The 21,657-nt window shown below is 40.7% G+C and overlaps 1 protein-coding gene across 2 annotated transcripts in view; it reads left to right on the forward strand.

Moving 5' to 3' along the window:
* The window catches only part of ABHD8 (abhydrolase domain containing 8), a 49,684-nt gene that overhangs the window by 16,826 nt on the left and 11,201 nt on the right, over positions 1 to 21,657 (forward strand). For both annotated transcript variants that reach the window (XM_089670857.1, XM_089670856.1), the window contains exon 2: positions 18,680 to 19,424. In XM_089670857.1, the coding sequence (XP_089526983.1) occupies positions 18,688 to 19,424 (737 nt within the window). In that variant the 5' untranslated portion in view covers positions 18,680 to 18,687. The remainder of the gene's footprint in view (positions 1 to 18,679; positions 19,425 to 21,657) is intronic.

Consider the following 21,657-nt stretch of genomic DNA (forward strand, 5'->3'; position numbering starts at 1 on the left):
GGTCTTGTTATGAAAACAGAATATTATGCATAAATAAAAACATATGAATAAATATTTACCAGATTTGAAATTCCTTAGTGAAATGTTTTTAGGTAATTCCCAAAATGTTAACGTTGCATCCAGGTTGGGTAACAGATCTAACAATATATGCTACAGATGCGGTTTTATTTTGTATATGAAGACAATTGGAGGCATATGTGGAAAGCAAACAGGCCAATGTGGACTAAACTGGGAGAATTTATCAACTATTTTTTAAAAATGAGGTCTGTTTCTAAATGTTTTCACCCGAGATTAACGCAGTTTGCACCCACTAATGACACACTGGGGGTTTATTTACTAAAACTGGAGAGTACAAGATCTGGTGCTGTTCTGCACAGAAACCAATCAGCTTCCAGGTTTTATTGCCAAAGCTTAACTGAAAGAGCTGAAGTTAGAAGCTGATTGGCTACCATGCACAGTTGCACCCGATTCTGAGTGCACCCCCTTTTTTGTAAATCTACCCCATTGTTTACAATTGAATCAAATTATAAAAATGTGCGAATCGTGGGAGAAAGTTGTGTAAATGTTGGGTGAAAACATTTATAGACAGACCCCATTTTTATTACGTTTTTATACATTGTACCAGTTAAATCTAACTAAAATGCAGACTAGCTGGTTTTGGCATCTATGTAACACGACATGCAGACCACCCCTGCTCTACTCTAGTTAGGGAGCCTACAGGCAATTGTATAGCAATGTATCCTGGCAGGGAAAGGTTAACTCTTTCTATACTTGGATGCCTGTGTGCCTTCATGCAATCTCGTCTGGCAGGGAATGATTAACCCTTTCTGCTCTCGGATACCTATTCATGTGCATGCCTCATTCAATCTCTTCTGGCAGGGCATGATTAACCCTTTCTGCACTGGGATACCTATTCAAGTGCATGCTTCACGCAATCTCTTCTGGCAGGGAATGATTAACCCTTTCTGCACTTGGATACCTATTCAAGTGCATGCTTCATTCAATCTCTTCTGGCAGGGCATGATTAACCCTTTCTGTATTTAGTTGCCTGAGCAAGTGCATTCTTCATGCATCACTTGCTGCCTGTCTGCAGGACTCTAGTGATTTTGCTAATCCATTTAATGTATGCAGTCTAAAAATAAATTGCATGTTCATTTTTTTTCCTCTACTGTACATTGCTTCAGACAGAGTGTGGGTTATGGTGGAGATGATTCACATACACAAATGAGTTCTGTTCTGACCTACTTATCTGACAAGAGGAGACACAATGAGAATACTCTGTAGTTTAAAAAAACTTAGCAATCATTATTATTATTTTTTTTTTAATTACACAGGATTTATATAGCTAATGCTGGCAATACACTTCTACGCAGATCTGTAATTATGGTGGTCATTAAAATTGTCTAGTTGATCAATATATTTCCTACCTGGGTGCACTATGGCTATGTAACGCCAGAAAGGGCGAAAGTACAGATGGATGCATTAGCTGCCTTCTGGTACTTGTACAAAGGTTATTTGCTGGGTAAATGGACTGCAGTAATCTAGTATGCAAGCCAACAGAGAAGTGTTTTGCAATACATTAGTAAGAAGGCATCTTGGGTTTGCTCTGCAGACTTTTGCCAAATACCCCAGGGATGGATTTTGCAGGTATCATGTAAACAAGCATGGTCAGGGAGTGCAGCTTCTGTAATGATAAGTAAGTAGCTAGAAACCACTAGAATGCACACTGGAAACAAGCAGCATCCGAAGGTCCACAAAAGTCAATACAGGCCTGTTGTGTAGCAATTGGAGAGGGAGAAAGGAGTTTGAAAAATGCATTGTAATCCTCTTGTGTGCTCCAGGTTGAACATTCCATATTGAACCCAAAATAATTCTAATGTTGTCCATCACATAAGAAGGTCTCTCATCAAAGTGAATCATACTGACGATCTTTTATTCAGTAAGCATAAATATTCATTAATCTGTAGCCAGTCAATGCAAACTTGCTACTTGGTTGGATTTGCTGGACTTTGGTTAACAACACAGGACAAAGAACAGCAGTGATTAGTTACCCATAGCGAGCAATAAAATAATCCCTTTTAACAAATTAGTGTGCAAGCTGGCAAGATTCTGACTGATTGCTTCTACTTTACTTTTGCACACATGCGGCATATTTATAAAGCAGTGAATGTGACTTTCACCAAACATTCACTACAGGTAAATCTTTCTGGTGCATGTGATTTATTCACCACCCATGAATGACAGTAAAGCATCACCTTCACTGCTTTATAAATATGTCCCTTGTTTTCCTTTTTATATAAAGGTCACGGAGCACATATACATTATTGATTACAGTAGAACTAAATCCTCCTATCCTTTATAGCCGAGAAAGATGCCTTCTTAGCCTCTGTTTCATCAACTTGTAAGCAGTGTACATTTTTCAGTAGTTAGGTGCTGCCCCAGACGGGAGGGTGAGGATTTTTCTTTAGCGGGTTTCTTTGGGTCTGACCCACTGCTCCTGTGCACTATAAAAGTGGACAGTGGTCCAGAGCTGAGAGCCCTGGGGGTTCAGAGAGAGAGAGAGAGTAGAGTGGCGCTGCATCTTATATCCTTGAAGCCTACTGCAATGTAGAGGAGTTGATTAAACCTGGGACCAGGGACGGACTGATAACTCACGGGGCCTCACCCCGAAGACACCAGCTATTGGAAACTGCAATGCAATGGACTCACAGAGGGACTCTGCCTATACAGGTATGCCGTGGCAGCACACAAGGACATAGGAAAAAGGAATTACTCATGTCTTTTGGACTCTGTAATGTTTTTGACAAGTGTTGAAACTTTGCCTTTTGTCTGGTCTGAAGTCATTTGCAAGGACAGTGACCATGTTGAAGGAGCCCAGCATAGCCCAGAAGAACCCCCCCCCCAAAGGTAGGCCTCTAATGTTTCCCACACTTGGTGCCAAATGAGAAGGGGAGCATGGAGGGAGTGTCACCCACCTACCCTACATACAGTGGTCATGATGGCCATTTGATGGCTTCACAGTTTGATTGATAGCACAAGCAACGCTGACAGTTATCATTTGCAGCATGCCTTGAATGTCATTGTTTTTAGAAACAGCTAAATTGATTTGTTTAATTACATTGTATTCCTGTATGGTTTATTACATGTTATGCTATGGACTACAACTATGGACTCATTGGCACCAACTATCATTTAAACTTTATACTCTTTCATACGAATAACTAGGGCACCTGGCTATTGCTGAATTGCCAGTAAGTAGGTTATATCCTGGTAAAACTACAATAGAAAAGGAGCCAAAAAAACAGTTTAATTATTGGTATAGGACTGTGTGAAACAAGCAATGAAAGTTGGAACTTTTAACCACCTTAGATTATTCTCATGCCAGCAATCAGCTGAAATCATCTAAAGTCTGCCTGTGACGCTTTCCCATGCAGTTATAGCATGATTCTGCCCCTAAGAGTGTAATTCATGCATTGGAGAAAAGGTATGATCCTGTTTTATATGCTTTTTTGTTTCTTTACATCAGTGTTTCCCAGAGTGTGGGTCACTTATGTTTACTGGAACACATTCTCAGCATAGATGGGCAGCCATCAGGATTTATGTACATGACTGTAATGTTTTAGAATATGCTGACTTTAGTATCAGCTACCAGTTACAGACACAGAAGGAGCGTGCAGCTTCTATGGGATCCATGACTACGTGCTTATTGACCCTATGGATACACAAACATGGTCTTATTTTTTCAAATGATGCAACAAATTTGGCTTTTGGTTGCAGCTGTCAGTTTTTTTTCTGAGGCTGGGTGATAATACCTGAGATTTTTTAAAATTTGAATAATCACTGAATAATCACTGTACACAGTGCAGACTGTCACTCATCTGCTTTATCCAAAAGTTGGAACTGACTGAAAATATAGTAAACCATTCTGCACAAATACCCCTCAAGCCATAACAAATGGAGGATGCATGGCCAATAGTGGTACCATGTAGTAGAAAAGCAGTACAACATAGCAAAGTCCAACAAAGTATTCTAGTTAACGTAAAAGAACATGGTGTGTATGTTCACAACTAAGGTTCCTATTCTCAGACATATCTTGAGGAAGAAGACCTCAATGTCTTTGAAACATTGGTTATGCACATGTACAACATGCTTTTGTTAGTTAATTAAAATACTTTGCTAGATCTTGGCTTGCTAGCTTTTGCTGCTTTTTGTGATAGGAGTGTGGTACAACAGCACGATCAAGGACAGGAAGATATCCCATACTCATCATTCTCTGTATGACTGTCTATGGCACACTATCAAGAACATGCTGATATTCCACTACCCGTTAGCAAATGCCTGTCTATGGTTAGTTAGGAATGAAGGGGATGCATATGAAGGTGGGAAAGGTGTAAGGTCATGAATGTGTTACTGTAGGAACCTTGTGTGGACAGTGTCATAGCAGTTGTAGCTCTGTGGCCCACATGGTAACATTTAATAATGCACATATGGTGTTATACAGCATAAGATTAATGGTTACATATGGTGTTTAGACACTGGAATTGTTGTGTGCTTGTGGAATCTGTGTGACAATAGTAAGCAAATATTGGCATCAAAATCCATATTGAAACCTACACTTTGCACACCAGACATTCCCATGAGAAAACTGATTTTCTTTAACAGTGACAAACTCTGACGTTCATGGCAATATCTCACACGTGTGGTTTGAACACCGTTTACATATGTGGGCATGGCCTATGTATGCGTTCACCATTACGTGTGAACATGGGGGACGGTGGGAACTTTTTTTTTTAATTATTATTTTTTTTTTATGTTTACACTGTCCCTTTAAAATAAAATTGTAATCACTTTCATTCCTATCACAAGGAATGCATGCATCTCTTGTGTTAGAAGTAATTAGTGACAGGTCCTCTTTATGGAGAGATATGAGGTCAATAAGACCCCACATCTCTCCTCTACAATCTAAAGCATTAGATGAAAAAAAGCATTGATCTAGTGCTTAAAAGAAAAAAAATGGCCCTGTTTACAAGGTGCCAGAACCGGAGGTGACATCGCTCCTGTCCTCCAAGGGTATAGAGAGAGTGGAGGCCATCTTTCCTTCACTTATCTCTATGCCCAGCCCCGGGATCGTTCGGTGGTTTCTTAGGTAAGGCTGAGAACTACCGAGCGGCATTGGCGAGGGGGCGGGGTTGTTTTCGGCACCAGTATCGGTGCTTATTTTCATATCGGCCAACGGCCGATAGGAGTGTTTTTGGCCGAAATGTTTCGGCCACCGACATAACTGACATAATATTAAGATCAGTTAAAGTGCCCTGTAGAAATAGGAAGAGAGAGCCCAACAACCTCACACCTCGCCCGGCCTGATTGGTTAGTAGCTAAAAGCAACCTCAGCTTGATTCATCCAAGACATGCCCCCAACGTGTTTCAGCCCGCCCTCATGATTAAGCCACATGTGCGAAAAATGTTGGGGACATGGCTTAGATGATTCAGGCTGAGGCTGCTTTTACCTGCTAACCACTCAGGACTAGTGAGGTGTGTGGTGGTCAAGCTATCTCTTCCTATTTCTACAGTGTGCTTTAGGTCTGGACAAACCTTTCCCCAGCCTTCACCCTCACTAGTCAGTGGCATCCAATTCTTTGGACTTTGTTAGCCTGAGCGGGGGCCACTAAGTATTTATCGTGGGTCACAATCAGTTAAAGTGGTTGTAAACCTCAGACATGAAATCTTAACACAGCATATCCTGCTATAGTGTATACTTGTCTCAACCCCGAGCATTAAGTGTCATTTCTCTGTCTCTTTTGGAAGATTTTTCTGACACCAAGAGGTAAAAAGATGACAGAGAAGGGATCTCCAGAACACTGTGATTGACAGTCTCAGCTCTGTTCCTGTGTGCTGTGTCAAGGGAGTGTGTCCCTTTCCTCCAATTAGCTCTCAGATTTCTCCTCACTAAGCTCTACAGAGTGTAATGTCAGCTCCCCACTCTCTACTTTCTGAAAACTCAGACATGCTTTATAAATTCTATGCTTTGAATAGCTGAAGAGAAGAGAAGGCTACAGATAAACAGATACAACAAATGTATGAGGATTTCATTCATCTCTATGTATCACCTGAGGCAGGTCACTTCAATGGGTATATGTAAGGTTATTTAAAGTGGTTCTAAAAGCTCAAGGTTTTTTACCTTCATGCATTCTATGCAGAAAGGTAAAAAACCTTCTGTGTACATCATCACCCTCAGCCCCCTAATACTCATCTAAGCCTCCTCTTGATCCACTGGAGTCTCGGCTATCCCGGGACTCCCTCTTCTCATTGGCTGAGACAGAAGCGAGAGCCATTGGCTCCCATTGCTGTCAATCATAGCCAGTGAGCCAATGAGAAGAGGGGGGGGTGGGGCTGAGCGGCAGCTCCATGTGTGAATGGACACACGGAGCAGCAGGTGCCCCCATAACAAGCTGCTTGCTGTGGGGGCACCTGACAGGAGGAGCCAGGAGAGCCTGCGGAGGACCCGAGAAGAGGAGAGGCCGGGCTTCTCTGTGCAAAACCAGTGCACACAGCAGGTAAGTATTGATATGTTTGTTATTTTAAAAAAACAAAACAAAACAAGCCTTTAAAATCACTGTAAGGATGCATTCTGATTGATTTACATAGGTTACTCTACTGTGTTTATTGCTGGTTATTACGATAAAAGCATGCTAATTGTGTGTGTAAATATCTATAAAGTGACTCATTTGTGTAGTGACAATTGACGTATAATATCCAGTGATATTTGATTTCTCTCTGTTTGCCATTTCTGCATAACTACGCAAGTAGGTCTCTGGAAAGTAGGTCAGAGCTGTGTCTGAAAGCACAGATTTGTATGTATGTGAATCATCACATCCAGCACAGCCTACTCGCTGGCAAGAAAAGAAGATAAGCCATGAACTGTATTGGTCATTGAGGAATGTTTTGGCTCAGAGTAAAAAGACACATCTCATGTAAAACATACAGCTTACCTGCAAGAGCATACAAATATTCTGTGCATTTTTGGCTTTAGTTAAAAAAACACATGTAAACCCATATTGCCTGTTGATCCTGCCAGTGCTTACAGCCAGAATGCCATTTCCTTTTTAATGGTGACAATGCTTGCTGCACCTGCTCAAATATAGGATTGTGTTTACACCCTTCTCAATGCTCCCGGGCATAGCAGTACAAATGTACATGTTGGCGCATATACAGACAGTGCATACTGATAATTAAAATTAGCTTGTTACATCAGAGGATGTGATAGATCACTGATGTTCAGATCTTCCTGCCAGCAGAGATGGAAATAGGGCAGAGCAGTTATGTGACCACAGACTGCAAAATGTGTATTTTTGTTTGTTTTATGCTTTTGCCTTGTTCCTGCACTATATTTGACTATTTTACATTGCGTTTGTAAGCATTGTAAATAACAATGACAATGTACAAACTACCATAAACCATAGCAGTACATCTTATTTAACTGGTTTGGAGCAGTCAAGACAGTGATTATTGCTAATAAGCAGTTATAAGCTGGTGCATTTCTTCCCTGTTACTTGCTTATATTGGTGTAAAGGGGAATAGATGGTTGGTCCGTTGTGCAGGTAAAATTAGACAGACCAGAAGCTTGACTACTGGCTACATGCAGTGGTGTATTTACTGTGAGGCAAACAAGGCATTTGCCTAGGGTGGCAATTTTGGAAGGGGGGGGGGGCGGCAGCGCCCCCCAGAAGAAAGTGTGCAATCTAAACGCACACATTCCTGCATTAAAAATGTCTGTGTGTATAAGTGGGTGCTGCAGCGACCGTCGGCTGGAACTGAACAGGGAGACTGTCACCAGCACACCGAGGATTACCAATATGGGCCCAAAGGTTTTAATGAATGATCATATAGTTACAGCAAGGCAACATTTCGGATACTCGCATGGCTGATGAAGGGGTTCTGCGGGACTCTGAAACGTTGCCCTGCTGAAACTATGTGATCGTTCATTAAAACGTTTGGACCCATTTTGGTGATCCTCGGTGTGCTGGCGACATTTTCCCTTGCCCCCCTGAAGTAGGGACACGAGTGGAAGGGATGGGGAAATGGTGAGGCTCCGCCATGGAATCCAAGGAGGCTGCGTGCTGCTGGAAGGTGTAAGCATCCTGCACAAGGAAGATACAAGGAAGGAAGACACTTGGCTTGTCTCTGGGGATGGCCAGCTGCTTTCCAGAGGAGTTATTGACTAACTCTCTCTCTGCAGGCAGAACTGGGTGGGAGGGGTGCCAAAGAGTGGCAGGGGCCGGGGATTGTGGCATGGGTGGTTGGCGGAGAGCGGCAGGGGCTGGGGGGGTGCTGGTGGTGGTGGGGGGTGCCCATTTTTAGTGTTGCCTAGGGCAGCACAAGAACTATATACACCACTGGCTACATATTAACTAAATGGAGAAGAGTTGGTGGCTGAGGAGCTAAGGTCTCTTGGCACTTCTTTTACTGGGGGGGGGGGGGATAAGGCGTGGAACTTTACTGATCAGCCGAGACTGTTTTCCAACCCATCCAATTCATTGTTACCCTCATAAGCAGTTGGGTGGTGGGTTTCTGCTGTCTAAAACTATTACAATCTAATTTTACAATATCTATATAATATCCTTTTTACATTGCTGACCACTAGGTAATGTAAGGGCTTACATAAACAATCCATTCAATTTGTATCCAATCCCTCAGGCCCTAGTGCTGAGCGGGCTGTATGAAAATAAAAAAAAAATTCCTGCATCCACACAAGCGAGGTGGATGGAGGAATCCTCCATGCTGTGCTATTGTATTCTGACAAATGGGACTCAGAATGCACCAATCAGTGCTGCAGCTGTTTGGCTGCAGCAGCTGATCAAATGAAAGTTTTCCAGAAGTCCTGTTTCACAGAAGTCGATTGACTTTTGTTGGACAGGGAGGGCCACACACAGATCAAAAATCGTCCAGTCACTGCTAAACAGGTTGAGTTCCAATCTGTGTGTACTCAGCTTTACACTAGCTTAGAGTCCATGCACACTTGCTTAAAAAAAAACGCTGCTCCTAGAGAAGTTTAGTGTTTTGCCTGTAGAAGCAATTAATGTTATCCTATGTGTCTATGCACATTAAGTCATATAAAAAAATATTTTAAGCTCAGCATTTAGCACATAGAGGCAAAAACCTTCTATTTTCTCTGTTTGAGGAAGGCTTTCTGGCAGCTAAAAAAAACGCTAAATGTGCCTAAAATCTAGTACAAAAAACCCCCTAAAAATTAGCATTGTGTTTTGCTAAGAGCACTGGCGTTTGTTAGGCCACTATGCATGGACTTTGAAAATGACTTTTTATACAGAGGTGGAATATAGGAGACAACCCTCTTAGGTTGGAAAGTGTAAAGCACATGTTAGACAGAAATTGGTAAAAATAATAAAATAAACTTTATTATACAAAATACTTAAAATCGCAAGACAGAAAATTAGTTGTGTATTTTTTACATTAATCATAGTTCACATGGGGTACAAGCTCTGAAAACACACAATATTGCATAGATAAATAGCAGGGAAACTGATTTTGAGACAGGAATGAAATCTCTTCTTCAGAGGTGCCTAAATATAGAGCATAGTAACCTGCAGTGAAAACAAATTCATAAATATACTGTTACAGCAGATATATCATATGTGCCCATCATCGCTATAACCTGCATGCAGAATGCAATGCTGATCTTATGCAGGAAGACGAGTAATAACCGCCATAGTTACAACTCAGGAATATTCGCTGTCGCCATCTCAATATTTCTCCCTGATGGGGCTGCGGAAAGATTCACTGCTCAGGACCACCCTGAAGGATGGCCAAAGGTGACATAGCAAGAGGGCTCTCATGTACTGATCCCATATATAGTATACTGCCAAAATTACAACAAAATATAAATTTATGGAAATAAATGTGCCGATGCCTGTACCCATCTCAATATAAGAAAGCCTAAACAAGTCTAACATGTGCCTTGAAAGTCCCAACCTAAGAGGTTTGTCGCCTATATTCTATTTATTTTGGGGATGATGGCACTGTCCAACACCACCTTTATATTTGTTTTATATAGATGTGTTTCATTTAAGTATTTGAGTGGTACTGGGATGTGAGATGTAGAGGACACATACAGTGCTGCAAATAAATTTCCAATCAAATTTCAGAATCTGGATCAATATTCATGTATTTAATGTGTATAAGGCTAACATTCTGAAATACACTACAGAGTACATTTTATTTCATCCCTGACTATGAAGGTTCTTACAATCTAATGCCCATTATACAACCCCACACACAAGCCAGTTTTAGGGCCAGATGTACAATTTTTTTCTCCCCTAGGCCTGTTGCCATAAGATACAATCAGGACAGTGCTGACACAACCAGAAACATCTCTGCAGAGACACAATCAGTAACATCATCAAACAGAAATGAAGGCAGAGACACAAGCTGTACCAGAGACATAATCAGTACCATGCTGACCCAATCAGAAACATGCACTGAGATATCATCAGTACGGTGCTGATCCAATCAGAAAAGCACACAGCAACATAATTAATATGGTACAGACTTAACAAAAATGTGCAGTGATAATCAGTGCCACAACAAAGACAATCAGATAAGTGCACAGTGATGTAATCAACATGGTACAGACACAACGAGAAATATTCACAGAGACATAATATGTATAATACAAACAAAACCAGAAACGCGCACATTAGTGCAGTACAGACGCAGCCAGAAACATTCACAGAAACATAATCGGTATGGTACTGACCCAACAAGAAATGTGCACAGGGACCTAATCAGTATGATACAAATGCAAACAGAAATGTATGTACACAGAGACATAATAAGTACGGTACTGACACAACTAGAAATATACATAGAGACATAATCAGTACAGTACTGACGCAACCAAAAATGCACACAGATACACAATAAGTACGAAACTGACGCAAGCAGAAATACACGAAGTGACATAATTAGTATGATACAGACGCAACCAGAAACACACACAGAGATGTATTCAGTGGGGTATAGACTCAACCAGAAATGTGCACAGAGACATAATCAGTGCAGTACTGATGCAACCAGAAACATGCACAGACATAACACGCAGAAAGAAAGCATACAGAGTTACAGTTGGTATCGCATCAGTGAGGCTGATTAGCCCTCTTTTGTTGTTTACTTCATCTCCAGTCCCCTCACCTCTTTCCATATTCATTCACCTCCAGTCCCCTTTTCTCTCTCCCCATTCACTTTCAATGCCTTTTAAAAATACTGCCCCTATTCCGTTGCCCTTCCTCAGCTTCTGATCACCGTTGATGCCCAGCCCCAAGCACTGACTAAGGTTAACCATCACTCCAACCAAACATAACCCCTGACTCAATTAAAAAGCTAAATGCTAGAAACATCCAACTTAGTCTGTGGTCATACAATGTGCTGAGTCCTGAGTCTTCTCTCTACTTTACCGCACAGTGATAGGGTCTTCTTCCCCTTATTAGTTGTACAGGCGTAACTCTGTTTACGAACGTCTCGGTTAACGTAATTTTCAGTTTACGAATGAAGATCCATTGAAAATAATTCCTCGGTTTACACATTTTTTTCCGCAATACGAACGGATTAATTGGTTTTCAATGCATTTACGAATTGCATTTTAATCATGTCCCTGTACAATATTTATGCATTTAAAGTGCACCTTATAAAGAGTTATGAACAGATAAGACCTTTTTTTAAATTTTTCCTGACCTCCAGAACGGATTAACTGGTTTTCAATGCATTTATGAATTAATTTTTAATCATGTCCCTGTACAGTATTTATACCTTAAAAGTGCACTTTATAAAGTGTTTTGAACAGATAAGACCTTTTTTTTACTTTCTCCTGACCTGCGGAACGGATTAACTTGTTTTCAGTGCATTTATGAATTAATTTTTAATCATGTCCCTGTACAGTATTTATGCCTATAAAGTGCACTTTATAAATAATTTTGAACAGATAAAATACTTTTTTTACTTTTTTCTCACCTCCAAATGGATTAATTGTTTTTCAATGCATTCCTATGGGAAACTGCATTTCGGCTTACAAATTTTTCACAATACGAAAAGACCCGCAGAATGAGTTAAATTCGTAAACTGAGGTACGTCTGTATATTGGAGTACCTTGCTGTCTCAGAGGTCCCCACCAGTGGAAGGTCATGTGATGTCCTAGTAAGTTAAAAGGGACGAGGGGTGGGGTGGGTCTTTTTTTTCTTAGAAAATAATGAAGAGATGGGGAATTGGGTATTTTTTTTCTTCCATTTGTCTGAACATTACACCATGTCACTAGAACGAACATTAGCAGTGGCTAGTCGTAGTTCCTGGCAGTCCATTGCAAGGTTTACTTCCAATGCAATTATAATGTCTGAATATGCATAAGCCCCAGATAGCAGTATATCAAGTTATCCTCCACACAATTACAATTTTTAGGTCATTAATATCAATGCATAGGCTTTGAACACTGCATCAGTCTTGGATATTAAGGCCAGTGCAATGGTTTTTTATTAAACAAACACAAAAACTGGCCCATAGTGACCAATTGCATTCATACTGATAAGAATGTGGAATTAGGGGTAGTTTCCAACCATTTGTGTAAAATACTTACCAAATTATAAAATACAATTATTTAATTTGCATCTTGAAATGAAGGATTACATGAAAGCCATGTAAGTCTAGTGGCCAGTATGTGATATATGTAATGGTAAAAGGAAAAACAGCACTGTTAAAGATGTGCTTTTCAATCAATGGTTAAATGTTTCTGATGCTAATAATAAGTAGGTCACGAAAAAGAACTGTTCAGGCCAAGTGGTCCTCATTCTGGAAACTGGAGCTATACATGCTGCATTTTATCACCATGGCAACACCATTTCTGTAACAGCACCCATCCACAAGTGTTATTGAAGTAGCTTGGCAGGGCTATAATAAAGAGCTTTGATCTGCTGATGTATCTTAAATGGGGGATGTGAACAAATACAGCTAGTTAAGCATAAATGTTACTAGCTTTTTCCTGATCTTTCTAGCAATATTCTTTGTCCACAATGGCAGTGGTTATTATTGCTAAAAGGCCCTCTACTAGGCTTTTTTTTACCCCATACCTTGTGAAGCCAGATATACCCACCTAATTCCCCCCCTCCAGTGTCTCATTGCCACAGTTTCTGAATCCAGTGGTGTGATGGAGCCCAAGACCTCCGGTCCCCTCACTGCTGTGGTCAGTCTTCTGAATCTTGAGGGAACCCCAGCCAATGGCCATTCATCAGGAGATGTCTACATAATACAGGCACTTACTTGTAAACCTGAAGAAGGACCCAAACATGAAGTAAACAGATATGGAATAGACTTGGAGCTGCGGTGACTAGTGACCACAGTTCACAGTGGTACTAAAGTTGAAAAGAAAATTGCAAACAGGCAGACTCTTTATTGCAATGTCTCATCTGCAATAAAATACACATACCTGCCTGTTCACTATCCTCTGTAAGAATATACAGTGAGCTTTGCATCTGCAGCTCATTTTACATAGAACTTGTGTGTTGGGATGACAGTACTCCAGCATATGTGCAGGAGTGACGTCATCCCGCACTAGTCAGTCAAGAAGGCCAAAGACTGGCACATAGAAGAATCCAGGGACCTTGCGGACATTGAATCATAGGAACTAAAAAGTTTTTTGCCTTTTGTTTTGCTCTAAGGTAAGTAACAAATTATTTTGGATATGGATTTTTTTGGGGGATCCAGAGTGGGGTTCAATGGCTCGAAATGTATTTATTTTTTTTAATAAATAGGTTTAAACTGAAAGTGTATGTAAAGTTTACAATTATATTCTCTTGTTTAATCCCTTTCAATCTGTTTAAATATACCAGTGAAAAGCAGTTTTGTTATATGTTTGATAAGTGCACAAAAACATATTCTGATCTTGCCAGAAATCTTATAACCTGATGACTTCCTGTGTTCTCTGCCTCTGCTGCACCTTTCTTAGTTGGCACTAATAACACTAAAACACTTAGGGGTTGATTTACTAAAACTATGGAGGGCACAATCTGGTGCAGCTCTGCATAGAAACCAATCAGCTTACAGGTTTTATTGTCAAAGCTTAATTGAAAGCTGAAGCTAGAAACTGATTGGCTAACATGCAGAGCTGCACCAGATTTTGCACTCTCCAGTTTTAGTAAATCAACCCCTTACTGCCTTAGAGTGACAAGAATGGATTACTTCACAGTGCCTGCAGCTACAGTGGTCAGTGGTGGCTCGGTTTGATCTTTATTTACTCCTTGTTAATAACACATGAATAATTGAATGTCCATAGGCCAACCACATTGTCCAAACCACAAATGTAACTAAAATGAAAAACAGAAAAATCAGCACAAGGGATATAACGTACAGTTAGTATGATGTGTCTTTTGTTCTTTTTCTTCTTTCAGGATAAATCTTCATCCATCCTGCCCCCTGACTATGTCCACCCTTTCCTGCCAGATCCAACATTAATAGAAGCCATACTGTAACTTCTATGAATGACACACAGGATCTATGAATGGAGGGGATGGAGCTCAATGATCTGCCCATCCCCTATTCAGAAATACTGTGTCATTCAAAGAAGCTGTAGTATGGCTTCTATGAATGGCGTATCTGCCAGGAATAGGAGGGCATAATTTGGCTCTCTGAGAGCTCCTGCTACTCCCTTAGCTGTAATAACCCCCACCATACTGGGAGATTACAGCGATGGGACAGGGTGGGGGGTTAGAACAGAGGAAGATTTCTGCTGAAAGGGGAAGAATCCGCTTTCACAGGAATTAGCCAGATATGTATACATACCTTGGTTCAAGCTGGCCTAATGTAACTTTGCAAAAAGAAAAAAACGAATTCAGCTTTAAGGAAATATGAACCAAACTTGTTCTTACTTTTTAAAGCTCAGCCCACCCCCTTCCCATATAGCTTTACTTTTGCAGTCAATTGGTATATACGATGCATCAACAGGTGGACTGTTTAAAACAGTAAATGCTGTGTCCTGCCATTGATGCTCTTGCCTTGCTGTTGTGGATACATGACTGCAAGCATCTTTTAGTAAATAGAACCTTGGCCATGTTGCACACAGCATGGGCTTCAGGGAAATGTGCTAGAGGAGACACTTCATAATCAAAAGTATTTTATCTGCCAAGATATCAGTACTCACTTGTCATGGAGTCTGTTGCTGAATAGATTTGCATTGCAAATGAGCAAGAACTGAACACTGTGTATTGAGGAGGTGGCAGGAGCTTTTTGCACACATAATGCAAAGCATTTATTTAAAATGTGTTAAAAGGGGAGTAATCAGTTGAAAATAAGAATTACTGTAATTTAAATAATGACAATGACAACAATTTCTTCAATCTAGTTAAAGCTTTATTTTTTCTCATTCTCAATCTGTGTGTCTCTCTCTCCCCTTCTTTCTCCTCTCTCTTTTCCTCTTTCCCATTCCCTTTCCCCCTCTCTCATTTTCTACCTTTCCAGTTCTCTTTCCCTTAGTCTCTCTTTTTTGCTCTCTCCTATTCATTCTTTCTCTCTCTTTCCCAATATCTTTTTCTCTTTATCTATGCCTCCTTCCCTTTTCCTTTGTGTCTTTTTGTCACCTTATTTTCTCTCTTCCATGTATCACCTGAAGTCCGCCAAAAATGACGTGTGAGGACCAACTATATAAAGGGTGATGGAAATATTGAAAGTTTAAAAAGGCATCTTCCACCCTTCTCTTTTATGAGGCTCAGTGGGAGCATGACTTGACGACTGTGATAGACCCGACAGACTGGGGAAAGGCCTGGTCATCTGTGGCAAAATGTTCCTTCAACACCACTAGTCTTGAAGCCGTCTATAAAGTACCCTTACAGTGGTACTGGGTCCCTGTTCATATCGCCCATACTAATCCTAATAACAGTGATCGATGCTTCAGGGGTTGTGGCCATCACAGGGATATTTTACACACTTGCTGGATGTGCCCATGTCTGATAGGCTTCTGGTCTCGGGTCTTCAGCCTGCTGCATACTTTGTTCCATTTGAGAAACTGTAAGGACATCAAATTAGCCTCACTGTATTCTTCTATCGCCAGCCTGTATGCCCATTCATAGAAGTCGGCATCCTATCTATTTTGTTGACCAAGAGAACTATTGCCCAGGCCTGGAAAAAACCCAGTCTCATCGCAGGGTGGGAAAGGCCACATGACTGCCTTAGTGTTCAGTGAATTCGTTTCTAACATTTTGAAGGACTCTCATCTGAAATTTCTCAAGATTTGGGAACCTTGGCTCCAGTACTCATTCCCCTTGCTTCACCCGGAAAGCATTGGACATTTATGACAGTCATTTGCGATGGGCCCCAGTCCATGTTCCCCCTGCCGTCCTCTCCTTTCCCCCTCCCTTGTCTCTTGTCCCTCTTTTCCTCAGTTTCTTCTTCTTCTGTGGGGTTTCTTGCCCACAACTCCCTTTCTTTTAGTCTTGAATTGCACTATTGACAGGAAGCCTATTCACCAGTGTTTGTCACGGCATGCCACAAGTCCTCACTTAGGGCTTCCCACTTATTCGTTGCACTTATGTTATTTTTGCTCTTCTTTCGCACCGTGGTACATTGAATATTTTAGAATGCCTTATGTCTAAGCCCCTGTGTGGGCAAGATTGGTGCTGTCCGTGGTCTATTTTGCAAACCAAATAAAAATGATTGAACCAGAAAGTTTAAAAATGCCATAAGTGCACCACCTTGACCTTAACTCTATGCAAACCAGACCTTCAAGGATGAGTACATATGGACAGCAGAGGTGGGATAAGATGTGCGTTGCTTGGCTGGTCACTTTCTCAATGAGTTTTGTGATGTACACATTCCAAGATTTACCTACCTGGCTGATGGAGGTGTTATTAAAAAGGAAGACAAGGAACGCATCTTCTGGAAGCCAGCAGCTTGCATCCTACTGGGATAAAGAGGTGTGAAGAAGTAGAGGTAGGGCTGGGAGGGTGCATTGAGTCTGTACAGCCAACATTTTGAAACTTGGTGCTACTTGGCTTTACTCTCTTTCCTTCACCAGTGTCTGGCTAATGAATGTTGGAGCAGCAAGCCATGGGAGCATAGCCTGAGTTGGATGGGGGAACTAGAGAGAAGGGGAGAGAGGGGTGAACCAAAGACTGATAGGGGGACTGTTTGACTGTGACCCAGGCACACACAGGTGGCACTTTCACAGTATTATAGGACCTGTCTCTTCCCAGGGAACACATAAACTACAAGTTAAACTAATGAAATAGCTAGTCCCACAGTTCACTGGGTACAATGTGTAATCATGTGTAGCCAGTTAGGAAGATCTGATAGTGCCATGTGAGAGTGTCAAAACTTTACTGACTGGCTGCAACTTCAAAATGTCTGATTGGCTACAGGTTTTGTTTACACATTACACTCAGAGAACTGCAGGGGCATGGATGTTTCATTCATTTAATGTATAATTTCTCACAGTAAATGCTGAGGGTTCTGTGGGCCCGGAGGTGGAGAACCCTTGATGTAGAATGCTCTCTTTCATTCTACTATAGAAACAAATTGTTCCTGGTTTTGGGTGCAGTTCTCTGCACATACTATACTTTTTTCTCTTTACTATGAATTCTTGGACATCCCCTGTTAATGCAGTCTGTGTACACCTCTCAAAGTATTTTCAGCTCCCCCAAGTCTGCAGATGGCTTTGACTGTTACTTCAGATTTGTCTTGCACAGTGTGACTTGAGGTAATTCTAAGTTCTGCTGACAACCTAGCTCATTGTGCCTTGTTACATAAATTGTTTACTGCCTGCTCCAAATTACTGCCTGTTTCAACTAATAGCTTACTAATTTGATGCTAACAGATAACTAGCAAATGGAAAAAAGACTGATGATGAACAGATTCTTTTTAGGCATGAACCAAATGTGAACTCACAATTTGCCATTGCACTGACTGTTATAATGGTATTGTACATCATTAAAGCACAGGTCTTGATCTGTCCTTAAGTCCTTTTACCTTCTTTTTGTCTTCTGCTTCTTCTTCCTCTTCTTCTTCGTCATCTTTCTACCTATCTTCTCTTCTTTCTAATTTTTTAATAGATCTTAATCTTGTTTGACTGCTGAGTTATCTGCCTTCTGCACCCTTGTAAGTTTCATGATTTATAACTATGGCATTGCTTTGCTTTTTAAATGGGGCAATTTTTAAGTGGGAAATTTTTGTGCTCCCCAAAGTGCAACTTTATCACTATTATACTTTTGCTTGTGTATGCTGACAAGTCCCTTGCATGGGCAGCATGGGTAAATCCTCAACTTCAACAGAGGCAGAAATACAAATTATTTTATGTAGCGGCAGAGTAGGGGAAGCCTAGAACACTTTTCAGACATCCAGTGCTTCTTGTAAACCTGGTGTGGAATTTTTCACTTCCTCTCTGCTATAAATGTTATCAGCATGATAGGAGGTGAGGATACATTTTTCTAACAAAGCCCCGGATTCTTCAGCACTCTATTCAAAGATAGGGTGGGGAAGGAAACTGATCAGTAATGGCAGCAGTGGTATTTCACTCATGACAGTATTGCTTTAACTAGGAAATAATTTGACATTCATATGTGTTGTTTACTATTACTGCATATAGTATAGAAGGAAATTCATAATTTTACTAATTTTGTTGTTTGACATTTTATAGGACACATCATGTTGACCAGCATAGCAGAACGTATAATGTACTGCCTGACAGGCAAAACACCAAATTCTGTAGGTCCAGCAGATATATCAGAAACCGGCGATGGTTACGATTTTCTGGAGGTGAAGCCAGGCCGTGTCTTACGAGTACGACACATCTTGCCTTCTCGCCCTGGAGGTGGAGAGATAGAGGAAGTAGAAGAAGTGAAGAACTCGGGAAAAGGCCTAATTCATTGCAAGAGAAGGATAACTGTCTATCGTAATGGTCAGCTAGTGATAGAAAATCTTGGTGCCACCCTTCGTTCTGAAATCTTACATTGCCGCAATGGGAACACAGAGCAATCTGGAACATTGGAGGTGGAGCTTTCAGATTACACTAGTACAGGCAATGATGGTGGAGGAGGAAAAGAGAGTGATGTACCTCCTGGCAGACGCAGAAAGCGCAAGCCAAAGAAAGTAGTACTGGTTGATTGCCAAAGACGAGTCAGCAGCTGTAAAGGCACACATTCTGATGTAGTCCTGTTCTTCATTCATGGTGTTGGAGGGTCTCTTGATATATGGAAAGAACAACTTGATTTCTTCTCTAAACTTGGCTACGAGGTAGTAGCCCCAGATTTGGTAGGACATGGTTCCAGTGCAGCTCCACAAATTGGGGCAGCTTACACGTTCTATGCTCTCGCAGAGGATATGAGATGTGTCTTCAAACGTTATGCCAAGAAAAGGAACATCTTAGTTGGACATTCATATGGGTGAGTTTGAAAACCAAAGCTGTAGAATTATGGCTTACACACCACGTGGCATATTAAACTGGTTTTCATTCAAAGAGAAATTGTACTTTATATAGAGGAAGACATACCCACTATTTATTTTGAATGGGCTTGCAGTGCACTGTAATATACAAAAAAGAGACGTACACTTTTTTAAATTATAAAACTTTTATTTTATTACTTTTGATTTGCACAAAGTAAGTGTGGGGAGAATCGGGATCACACTGAACATACACATACTGAATATATAGTCAATTAAGATGAGGTACAGGGTCATACAATCAGAAGTTGATGGCAATGGTATTGGACTGTGGAACCACCATTGGAAATTGCTAGTGAGTAAGTCAATGTGCTTTCTAGTAAAAAAACAAAGGCCAGTAGGTGATCCTTATGAAGAACAGAGAAGAGGGGGAAAATCTGTAGACAGTATGGGAGGGAAAAGAGATAAGAATGTGTGGGAAAGAAAAGTTGAAGTAAGGTGAGGGGGGGGGGGGGGTCCCTACACGGTAGAAATTGTACTTGGTCAGCTATCCGCTCTTGGGTATGTTTGAAATCGGAGGAAATCACTCAGACACTCCGTGTGGCTAGGTAGGTTGATTATATGTCATGGAGGGATGCTAAGAGTTCTTCCATGCTCTGTATGTATGTAAGTTCCTAAAGCCACTTTGTGACAGTTGCAGTTTGTGTAGTTTTACAGTGGCAAGGGATTACAGCCCCTTCTGTCTGCTGGAAAGTCTAAGGATGCCTTTTTTTGGCTTTGGAGATAGACCTTGAGTCTGGGGAAGTAAGGCAGCTTCAGGGGGCATTTGGATATCAGAGCTGGTGACTTGTTTGTACAGGATTGATATTTTTGTACAAAAACTGTGAAGTGGGGAAGAGGCACAATGAAATCAGTGGTGAATGGAAATATTTTATGTAATTTAGGTGGACAATGGTACTACCTAACTTTTTTAGAACTACGTTTATAGAAAAACTCATTTTTTTTAGAAAAACGATTTATAGGTAAGAGTAGCTATGTTATGTGGATTGTCAGCCTGAAATTGACAGTTTCCCACTCTATCAGATAGTATGATATAAAAGAGTATGGGTTGTGCAATAAGATAGGGTATATTTGTGTTATGTTGTGTGCAGGGCGTGCCTCTTGCAAAGAAAGAGATTCATAGGAAGTCAAGTCCCTGGTTATCTGACCTTTATTGTGTAGACAGACCACAAAACCATGTAATTGAAAATTTCAGAGCCAGTGGCCATGGGCAGGTTGTAAGTAGTGGAGAAAGGCTAACTTTTACCATAGTGAAGGACATCATGAATAGAAGAAAGGTTTGATCACGTCCATTAAAGTAAGCAGAATCAGGCAAGACCAGGAAAAATAAATATATATACCCAGGATAGGGGTGTGCACCATGTAGACTTTCCTTACACTCAGACTTTGAATCGAACAGTTTTTATTGAAGTTTTTGCATTATAAACAGTACAAACATTTCCCCCAGACTTCCTTCTTTCTCCCAGCTTCATGTCCACAATGCAAAGGCACAACAGAAAAGTATCTATACTGTACATAGACACTGACTGCTTAGTGAAAGATGGAGCAATCACCTGGTCAATAGCATATTAGAGTACTGTAGGAACCTTCATGTAATACCTTTTTTACTCAATAATAGGAGCTACTTACACTCACACCTTAAAATTAACCATACTTGTATTCATCTGTGTAAGACTATGGTAAGAACAATAGATTACATTCTTCTTAGTATGCCAAGAACTGATTTAGGTGAACATTCTCTGTAAAGTGATACATAAATTATTTAGGCACTGAAGCAAAGATAAAGATGACACCCATGAGGTTTGCACCTTAAAACTCATTGCAGTTTATTTCAATCTGGACAGCTTTCATTTAAATTGGTATTAAATCCCAAAGCTAGCATCTATCCTATTACCAATTCTTAGATGTGATGTCTGCATTAATTTCCTTTTTAGGCTTTCTCTCTTGCATTTTCATCTGGTGATCCAGCCTGAAGTTTGTTGTTTTTTAAAAAAAACAAGCTATCCAGCTGAATGTATTAGTTATAGGGATGGAACAAAGTATTCACTACTGTCATGGCTTACAGTGATCAGCAAAAAAAGCTGTTTGCTGTAACTTCTTAAAAAGTATTAGCTGGAGTTTGGCGTTTGTTAGTGTATCTAAATCTGCTATTACATCAAACACTACCCCCCCAGA

The sequence above is a fragment of the Staurois parvus genome, unplaced genomic scaffold (genome assembly GCF_062004578.1).
Source record: "Staurois parvus isolate SC_StPar_1 unplaced genomic scaffold, SC_StPar_1.0 ptg000096l, whole genome shotgun sequence".
NCBI lineage: Eukaryota > Metazoa > Chordata > Amphibia > Anura > Ranidae > Staurois > Staurois parvus.